This window comes from Poeciliopsis prolifica, unplaced genomic scaffold (genome assembly GCF_027474105.1).
Source record: "Poeciliopsis prolifica strain line A6 unplaced genomic scaffold, Auburn_PproV2 SCAFFOLD411, whole genome shotgun sequence".
In the NCBI taxonomy this organism is placed as follows: Eukaryota; Metazoa; Chordata; class Actinopteri; order Cyprinodontiformes; family Poeciliidae; genus Poeciliopsis; species Poeciliopsis prolifica.
The window spans coordinates 1-10,755 of NW_026562786.1; the positions used below are offsets into that span (position 1 = coordinate 1).

Sequence of the window (10,755 nt, forward strand, 5' to 3'; positions counted from 1 at the left end):
GCAGATAAATTTGTGTGTCCTCCGAATGGCAGTAAAAGGAAATCTGTGTATTTGTGTGAGCTTTATAGATATAAATGGATTTTTCAAGAGAAATCTAACCAACACTGGCAGGACACACGACTACAAATGAAAAGTAAAGATATCAAAACCAAGTTAAAATACAATATGAATCATAAAGGAAGAAAAATAGCAAAAACAAATAAAGCCATAAAAAATAGTGTTTAATGAAGAATGACTAAACTAAAGGTGAAAAGTAAGGAGCCGGGGATGGAGCCCTGTGGGACTCCACAGGAGAGAGGGACAGTGGAAGGAGATGGGAGCCAATCGTTCCAGGAGGTTCAGACCCTCCAGGCCAAATTGAGGACAGTGGGCTCCGGACCAATCCCCACAGCAGATCCAACACATCTCTAGAACCAGAACCAGGTGCTCACCTAGCTGTGATTTGCTTTCCATCATCATTCTGTCATGAAAATATCAGATACAGATCACAGAAGTCAGATTTGGGTCACTTCAGGCTGCAGAGTGAACATAACCTTCGTCTTACCCACTGTGACCCTTTATGCCTTAAAATGATGGTGCAGCGCTGGAGCAAACAAATCCAGGTGGAAAGACTGCTGGACCACCATCATCCAACCCCAAGACTCTACTACTATGTGGTGATGCTCCTTTCACCTAACTAGGAACTATTGGGCCCCTGCAGAGGTAGAACCAGATGCACCCCAAACCAGGGGCCACAGAACGCCACCACCTGGTGCAAACCTGCACTTGCTGGGCTTGGTGTTGGTCACTTGGTGTTCCCCAACACCACTTGTTGCATCTAATCACTATCAGCTCAGATTCATTCTGCTGTTTGGTTACAAGCAGATTATCTCCCCTGTAGAAACATAATCTGATTGAAAAAATGTATAAATTATATTTTTTCTTGCGGTTTGAACCAATAATGTCACTGAACTTTGAGAACGACATTATAACTTCTATCATGAGCTCACTTCACTGACTTCCTTGGGTTTATTGCAAGACTCTTATATTGTACCCTGAACAGAGAGATGACCTCACGCTGTAGTTCAGGTGCAGTACCTGAACTTTAATATTCAGGTTCTGAACCTGAAGTTAAAATTTCTCTTTAACATCAGGCTGTTAAAAGAGAAACAATCTGAGGCTTTAAGATCCTGAACATTTAGATTTTGACTACAAGACATCAAATGATTATGAAATAAATATCTCACAGTTGATGATGATTATCTTCACCATGGTTATGGAGAAGAAAGGCAGCGGCTCCAGAGGAACTTTGACCAGGACAGCAGTGATGATGAAGACAAACATGATGATGAAGAGGCTTCCCATCACACGCAGGCGCTGAGGAACGCTGACAGAACAAGGACAAATGAATCCAGCTTTGTTCATGAAGCAGGACTCATGTTCTGCATATGAAACCAGATGAAACTCTGACACTAAACTGCTTAGATGTGAAATATTCTGGAATCAAAAAGATGCTTTCGGGTTCCTGTTTGGTTCCTTCACTTGTTTTGGACCAGATTTTTCATCACATTTCCTGTCACTCATCACTAATTAATGTTTAGCTTCACATTTTTATGACAAAGGAAGGAACGAAGGATTCCTTCCTTTGTCCTGTTGTATAAAAAACCTTCTTTTGATTTATACATGTTGTCATGGTGTTTGCTTGGTTTCTACAACATATCTGGCTTCATTTGATGTTTTCATGTCGAACAGCTTGTTTTTGATTCGAGAAGCTCTGGCAGCAGATTCTATTCAATCCAAATAGAAATGAAATATTGTTGTAACTCATACTTTCCACGGTTCTTTAAAGACTTGAAATAGATGCTGGTGGGTGTTAGCAGGATACATTTCCTGTAGCGGTCTGTGTTACAGCGAGTGAAGAAGCCTCTGACTGAAGATGGTCTGTTTTTGAATAGGACGGTCAGTTGAACAGAACTTTCTTGATTATATGAAAAATCCTTGTTTGTAATTGACATCTCCAGATTTTCCAGTCAGAACCAGAACAGATGATGGAAATGCTGTTTGACCTTTGAACCTTATTCAAAGTGCTTTATTATTGCAATAATCTCCTTTGTTTTGATTCCAGATGATTTGATTGTTCCCTCAGCAGCTCTCTGTCCTCGGGTCCATCTCTGATCCACCAGCAGCTACAGAGTAATCTGAGTATCTGTAGCTGACAGCAGGTTCTCTAACCCTAACCCATTGATCCAGATCACATTTATTCCATTCATTTATACAGTCAGGTGAGGCTGGATGATGGTGTTTCCATGGCAATAAGCAGACCGCAGGAGGTCCTGCTTCCTCAGGTGTGCCAGCAGGAGTCTCTCCAGGACCTCCATGATGGGAGTTGTCATAGCAACAAGTCCGTAGTCGTTGGTGACTGATGGTGAGTTTCGTTTGTTTCTGCAAATGGAGCAACTTTAACGTCCAACTGAACATGAATCTGCCCACATGACTGAATCAAGCTACCACACATCTCTGACCTAGAAACTGGTGAACTACTGTAGTACCTGTGTATTACTGTGTAGTACCTGTGTAGTACCTGTGTATTACTGTGTAGTACCTGTGTATTACTGTGTAGTACCTGTGTATTACTGTGTAGTACCTGTGTAGTACCTGGGTATTACTGTGTAGTACCTGGGTATTACTGTGTAGTACCTGTGTATTACTGTGTAGTACCTGTGTAGTACCTGTGTATTACTGTGTAGTACCTGTGTATTACTGTGTAGTACCTGTGTAGTACCTGTGTATTACTGTGTAGTACCTGTGTAGTACCTGTGTAGTACCTGTGTATTACTGTGTATTACCTGTGTATTACTGTGTATTACTGTGTAGTACCTGTGTAGTACCTGTGTATTACTGTGTAGTACCTGTGTATTACTGTGTAGTACCTGTGTATTACTGTGTAGTACCTGTGTAGTACCTGGGTATTACTGTGTAGTACCTGGGTATTACTGTGTAGTACCTGTGTAGTACCTGTGTATTACTGTGTAGTACCTGTGTATTACTGTGTAGTACCTGTGTAGTACCTGTGTATTACTGTGTAGTACCTGTATATTACTGTGTAGTACCTGTGTAGTACCTGTGTAGTACCTGTGTATTACTGTGTAGTACCTGTGTAGTACCTGTGTAGTACCTGTGTATTACTGTGTATTACCTGTGTATTACTGTGTATTACTGTGTAGTACCTGTGTATTACTGTGTAGTACCTGTGTATTACTGTGTAGTACCTGTGTATTACTGTGTATTACTGGGTACTACCTGTGTATTACTGTGTATTACTGGGTAGTACCTGTGTATTACTGTGTATTACTGGGTAGTACCTGTGTATTACTGTGTAGTACCTGTGTATTACTGTGTAGTACCTGTGTAGTACCTGTGTATTACTGTGTAGTACCTGTGTATTACTGTGTAGTACCTGTGTATTACTGTGTAGTACCTGTGTATTACTGTGTAGTACCTGTGTAGTACCTGGGTATTACTGTGTAGTACCTGGGTATTACTGTGTAGTACCTGTGTAGTACCTGTGTATTACTGTGTAGTACCTGTGTAGTACCTGTGTATTACTGTGTAGTACCTGTATATTACTGTGTAGTACCTGTGTAGTACCTGTGTATTACTGTGTAGTACCTGTGTAGTACCTGTGTATTACTGTGTATTACCTGTGTATTACTGTGTATTACTGGGTATTACCTGTGTATTACTGTGTAGTACCTGTGTATTACTGTGTAGTACCTGTGTATTACTGTGTACTGGGTACTACCTGTGTATTACTGTGTATTACTGGGTAGTACCTGTGTATTACTGTGTATTACTGGGTAGTACCTGTGTATTACTGTGTAGTACCTGTGTATTACTGTGTAGTACCTGTGTAGTACCTGTGTATTACTGTGTAGTACCTGTGTATTACTGTGTAGTACCTGTGTAGTACCTGGGTATTACTGTGTAGTACCTGGGTATTACTGTGTAGTACCTGTGTAGTACCTGTGTATTACTGTGTAGTACCTGTGTAGTACCTGTGTATTACTGTGTAGTACCTGTGTATTACTGTGTAGTACCTGTGTAGTACCTGTGTATTACTGTGTAGTACCTGTGTAGTACCTGTGTAGTACCTGTGTATTACTGTGTATTACCTGTGTATTACTGTGTATTACTGGGTATTACCTGTGTATTACTGTGTAGTACCTGTGTATTACTGTGTAGTACCTGTGTATTACTGTGTATTACTGGGTACTACCTGTGTATTACTGTGTATTACTGGGTAGTACCTGTGTATTACTGTGTATTACTGGGTAGTACCTGTGTATTACTGTGTAGTACCTGTGTATTACTGTGTAGTACCTGTGTAGTACCTGTGTATTACTGTGTAGTACCTGTGTATTACTGTGTAGTACCTGTGTATTACTGTGTAGTACATGTGTATTACTGGGTAGTACCTGTGTATTACTGTGTAGTACCTGTGTATTACTGTGTAGTACCTGTGTATTACTGTGTAGTACATGTGTATTACTGTGTAGTACCTGTGTATTACTGTGTAGTACCTGTGTATTACTGTGTATTACTGGGTAGTACCTGTGTATTACTGTGTATTACTGGGTAGTATCTGTGTATTACTGGGTAGTATCTGTGTATTACTGTGTAGTACCTGTGTATTACTGTGTTGTACCTGTGTATTACTGTGTATTACTCTGTAGTACCTGTGTATTACTGTGTAGTACCTGTGTATTACTGTGTAGTACCTGTGTATTACTGTGTATTACTGGGTATTACCTGTGTATTACTGTGTATTACTGTGTAGTACCTGTGTATTACTGTGTAGTACCTGTGTATTACTGTGTATTACTGTGTAGTACCTGTGTATTACTGTGTAGTATCTGTGTATTACTGTGTAGTACCTGTGTATTACTGTGTAGTACCTGTGTATTACTGTGTAGTACTGTGTATTACTGTGTAGTACCTGTGTATTACTGTGTAGTACCTGTGTATTACTGTGTAGTACAAGTGTGTTACTGTGTAGTACAAATGTGTTACTGTGTAGTACCTGTGTATTACTGTGTAGTATCTGTGTATTACTGTGTAGTACCTGTGTATTACTGTGTAGTACCTGTGTATTACTGTGTAGTACCTGTGTATTACTGTGTATTACTGGGTAGTACCTGTGTATTACTGTGTATTACTGTGTAGTATCTGTGTATTACTGGGTAGTACCTGTGTAGTACTGTGTATTACTGTGTAGTATCTGTGTATTACTGGGTAGTACCTGTGTAGTACTGGGTAGTACCTGGGTAGTACCTGTGTAGTACCTGTGTATTACTGTGTAGTACCTGTGTATTACTGGGTAGTACCTGTGTAGTACCTGTTTAGTACCTGTGTATTACTGGGTAGTACCTGTGTAGTACTGGGTAGTACCTGTTTAGTACCTGTGTATTACTGTGTAGTACCTGTGTATTACTGTGTAGTACCTGTGTATTACTGTGTATTACTGTGTAGTATCTGTGTATTAATGGGTAGTACCTGTGTAGTACCTGTTTAGTACCTGTGTATTACTGGGTAGTACCTGTGTAGTACTGGGTAGTACCTGTTTAGTACCTGTGTATTACTGGGTAGTACCTGTGTAGTACTCACAGGGCATGCAGGAAGGAGGTGAGGCAGGTGCACAGCAGCAGAGGCAACATAGCGCAGAGCGTCATCACATTGTTGAATTTGGACTCTAGAACACTTCGACGTTCACCTGTTGCTTCACTCTGATTGGCTGAAACCTCAGTGGGCAAAGGGTCCTTCAGACGATTCCTGAAGTACTGCAAGGACAATAAAACCTCTGTTCACGTACAAAGAGTTTTGATCAAAAGACGGTCAGTAGGAAAATAAGTGAATTTGGATTTAGTGACAGAATGTTTCTTGGGCTTGTGAACCCAGATAATAAATGGTCTGAACTTAAATTCGTATTTTCCAGCCATACTGACTTCTCAGAGCACTTTACCCCAGAGCCACATTCAGGCATTCACACACATCAGCAGGCAACTTGGGGTAAAGCAACAGGAAGTCTTAACCCTCTGCATCTTTCCCAGCCTGACCTTTTAGGGATGACAAAACTGCTCACACAACAGCTCATTTGGTAGCACTCACCCAACCCCAACCCTTTCCACTTTAAATGGAAAGCTAAATACACTCAGCATACAAACCACCTGAAGCTTTACTCTCAAACCACATTTGCCCAATCCCACACACACACAAGTATCGATGGGCAAATTGAAAGGTGACTTGGGGTTAAGTGTCTTGCTAAAGGGCACATCGACATGTGGCAGGAAGATGTTGGCATCAGGCTCTCAGCTTGATGCCAACATCCTTTCTACTCAGCCAGTCTGTCCTGAGTCTGAATGCTGCACTGATGCAGCATGCAGCATCAGTGCAGCATCTGCTCTCCAGCTCGCTCCTCAGCTGATCACTCCAGTGTCTGATCGCCAAGCCAGTGCTGCAGCTGGCCATCCGTGAGCTGAGCCGTCTTTTAATAAATATCTGAGTTTTCCGCTCACTCCTGTGTCATGGCTGATTTTCCGGGTCCCAGTGACTCATTACAGTTATATTCTCTCACATCCGTCGACATTTAATCAGAACCCAGGCACAATTTCTCAGATTCGTAACAACGTTTCTGCTTTGGCTAATGTCAGAACAAGTTTGTTCAGAGAAACAGGAGGTGTGGAGAAAAAGCAGATGATGTGTCACCGTGGTAGCAGTCATGAAGAAGTTCCAGGGCAGCAGGGTTCCCAGACCAAGCATGAAGAAAATCACCCACACGGCCAAATATCTGCAAGAAATAAAATGGGATGATTTAATCAACGGCCGTCAGTTAGAGCTCAACAATGTCTGCTACATCATTGAAAGTTCAACTGGATTCATCCTGAGTTTCTCTAGTTGATCAAGTCAGGTCATGTAACATTTTGGCAATAGTTTTTCTCTTAATTATAGAAACATTCACATTTTTTACAAATCTTTGCAAAGTAATGATGTTACAGCATCTTACTTAAAGAAGTCTAAATAAAGTCATTCTCTGGGTTACTTGTCTTTGGGTGAGGTGTTCCCCATGGTCACAGAGAAACCTGAAGAACGGAGCGGCTGCACTGAGGTCCAGAGGGAAGCTGAAGGATTGGCCTTGAGCAAAATGAGGAGGATCAGAATAACCGCCGTTTGTTTCTGGAGCTGGAATAAAATAGAAAATAATGATCAACCAGAAGAGGATAACTCCATGTTTAGTCTGTATATTCACTCATCTTTTCTATTTTTAACTCAGACTTTCTCCTAAAAAGTTTTATTTTGGAACAAAGACGTTCCCCTTTTCCTGCTGAGTATGGGTTGATTTTAATCGACCAAGCAGGTTAATTGTTTGCTGATTCATTCAGGTTACCTTGAAAAGCTCTGTGGGCCCTGAATGCATCCAAATTCCCAGTGGGGGTCAGGATGATAGAGCCATGTAGCACAGCTGCTAACCTGCTGTGTCCTGCTGCTTGGTGTCATACTTTCTCTGACCTTCAACCCCTCATTACAGAAACTCTTCATTTGGTTCTTTATCCTGCAATAAATCCTATTTTTTCTCTCCTTTCTTTCATTTCCTTTCCCGGCATTTTGAGGAATTCAACCCACTCCTCTTTCTTCCTATCTTTTCATTTTCCAGTTGGGAGGGGCTGCTTGTGTCTCCACTTTGTCATTCCAGCTGGAAACAAGACATCAGGATGACCTCTGACCTGAACATTCAGACACATATAAAGACAGTTACAAAGTCGGCCTTCTATCAGCTGAAGAACATTTCCAGACTGACTCTTAATTGTAATGTAACCGGGTTTATCAGTTTTCAAATGGTGTTTATGGAGAAGTGGCTGTAAATTCCCACCCGTATTGGACCCATGAACACACCTGTGCCCCCTTTTCTGTGTGTTCACTGGTCCCTGTGTTGTCACATCTACCCCTTGATTGTGTCCAGCTGTCCCTCCTGATTACCCTCCGGGTTTTTGACCTTGTCTTTTGTGGCGTTTGCTGGTGCTACCAGCGTCTGAGTCCCTTGTCTCGTTGCTCACCCTTTTGAGATTGCCATTGAAATCCAGCATTTTTGCACTAATACCTTGGCTAGTAGGTAGTCCATCCTCACCACAATCAACTCATTTCATGACACATAATAGGATAGAAGGCCTTAAAAGTACACAAAGTGCTACTTTTGTTCTACATACCATACAATCAAAAGGGTAAAAAGATTTGAAAAAGTAAGTCCTGGTCAAGTTTCAATAAATCTGACCCAGATATTTAGTCGACAAAAGTGATGAAGCAGGACGTCCAATTTTGGGCAAAGGTAAATGACCCTAACCCATAACATTCATTTTGGCATTGAACGTGACAACCTAAATGCAGCCTTTAATTTGATCATAGTTTCAATTCAATTTATTTTGTAGCACCAATTCATAACATGTAATTTAAAGCCATTTAAAAAAACGTAAATTCAATCCAAGAAGGAGATTCCAAGCCACTTTGATCCATTCCAATTGATTTGTTATCAGAAAATGCAAATTCACTTTATTTAAGTTAGCTAAATAATAGTTTTTCGATCCAAGGTTATTCAGCATCCTGCCAGTGGGGTCATGTAGGGTTTGGGTTTCTGCTGTTTCATTAGGCCATTTTTTTTTGTTTAAAACTTAATTTTCAAGGAGTCTCTGAAGAATCAGGTTTCCTTTTGACCTCTCCTTGGAAAAGTTCCAGCAGGCTGTCAGTGACTAAAATAAGTTTGTTAACAGATAATAACAGATATTTTAGGTAAAAACAGTAAGCTGGAATAATAAGCTCTAACAAATTTCTCCATTGAATGTCAGAAGCTCAGAGGACGTTCTAGAAGGTCTTACAATGGTTTTGGTTTGGAAAATCGTTCCATTTGCATCCTAATTTTTGGAAACTCCCATATTTTGAACAAGAAGATGTTTTGTCATCTAAATAATGAACTGACCTTTCAGTAAGAAGAGATGCATCCTGTCCACCCTGTGGCTACTGACTGGGCAGTAAACCTGAGTCAGGAAGTGACCATGTTGTATAGAGAGTCCTACATATTGTGAGACTTGCAGCTACAAGTCAGAAGTCATTGCAGGTACAGCTGTTGTGTTGAGGTTACTTTGTGTTCTCCGTTTGCAAACGACTGAAATAAAGATTTTGCTCTTTGCCATTTGCCAGAGTCTCAAGCCTGATCTGTTACTACAGATTAGATCTTGTTTTTTCCACATATTCTCATATTCCTGCTGAGCCGAGGAAAATGTAAGTTAAAGTTAGACTCAACAGGAAGTAGAACTGTAATTCTACTTCCTGTTTTTCTAGCCTCTTTTGGGAGATGCTGAGTCACTGTGAAAGTCGGTTGGTGAGTCGGAGGCAAACATTTGGAACCAAACAGGGAAGGCAGTATGATCCTTCTGATCCAGTGTTGATCCACTCAGCTTCACAGCTATGAGAACAGATTGATGGCTGAGAAGAAGAGCATTTGGGGGAGCAAAAGGGCTACTTCCTACTTTCAGTCAGACATTTTGACTGTTGTATATTTCCACACATTCCACTGTGTTTATCAGGAAAATTCAGTCTTGTGAAATTACTTGAAAAGACAGAAAACCATCTCAAGCCTCATATTGTTTCATGTAATCTGCAGAGCCTTCAATCTGAATTTCCCATGTCCCTGAATGCACCATCTGATGTCACAAATATTGGGAATGAAAATTCTGTCAGAGGTTTCTTGGCCCGCCTCACAGAGAAAGTTCTTCACCCAGAAAATGTAAATCTAAAACAGTCTAACACATTAGAGCATTTTTCCTCTCATGATTAGCAGCTATCAGATGATTGAACAGAAACCAGGTTCAAGTTTTACCTTCAGTGTTTGACAGCAGCCATGCAGTCGTTAGCACAACAGATATTGTTAATCGTTCTGCGCAACTTTCCGTGTCCGTACAGCTTCTTGTGAAATCCTTCGTCCTCTGCTACCTTCCTGTCTCGGAGATCTTCCTCATGTTTTGGTGCCGTCTCAGCAGAATCACTTCTTCCTCTGCGGTGGCCTTTAACCTTCATATCAGTCTGTCCTCTGGACTTTGGTTCTGTGTAAATAACAGATAACAGAACATCGTCAACCTGTGGAAGTCATACAGATTGTTAATGAGGATTGAATTTATTGAACAAGGTAGCTTTAATGTCCAAACAGAAAATCCCCTCAGATTTAGACGAGAATTAGAGTTAGACAGTGTTTAGTCACCGTTAGCAAGAGCCGCTTCTAAAGTCAGATAAATCAGGTCAACTTAAAGTCATTTGTTGAATAACTCTTTAAACATTTATTCATTGTAATTCTGAAAATAAGTTCACTCAGACATGAAGTAGGAAATCTTTCAAAATCAGAGTGAGTAGAGTTGTCAATGGTGGAGCGCTCGAATCTCAAGAAAGGATGGCTGGCATCTTCTCACAAAAGTCCCATCATGTTAACGAAGCCCTTGAAGAAATCCTGAGTGGCTTCCTCAAAGTCTACAGGCTGACATTAAGATTGAAAGATCTGCATGGCCGAGACAAACTTCCACAATCTGTGAGGATTTCTTTTTTTTCTGTTTTTCTTCCTTGTTTCCTCATTTTCTCCTTGTGTATTTAAACCCACCCTTGTTCTTTGTCCAGTCCTCGTCTTCTCTAGTCGTCAGTTGTTTGTACCAGTTGCTACCAGTATTGATCCATTAGCTTTCCGCT

The 10,755-nt window shown here is 40.8% G+C and overlaps 1 protein-coding gene across 1 annotated transcript; it reads right to left on the reverse strand.

Annotated features, from left to right (window-relative positions):
• Window positions 1-252: 252 nt before the first annotated feature.
• On the reverse strand, window positions 253-10,097 carry LOC129358097 (equilibrative nucleoside transporter 1-like). The gene is made up of 5 exons (XM_055026920.1): window positions 9,902-10,097; window positions 7,076-7,215; window positions 6,742-6,823; window positions 5,644-5,816; window positions 253-1,366 (listed from the first exon to the last, which is right to left on the reverse strand). The coding sequence occupies exons 2-5, from the start codon at window positions 7,099-7,101 to the stop codon at window positions 1,207-1,209; spliced, it is 441 nt and encodes a 146-aa protein (XP_054882895.1). The 5' UTR covers window positions 7,102-7,215; window positions 9,902-10,097; the 3' UTR covers window positions 253-1,206.
• Window positions 10,098-10,755: the final 658 nt, after the last annotated feature.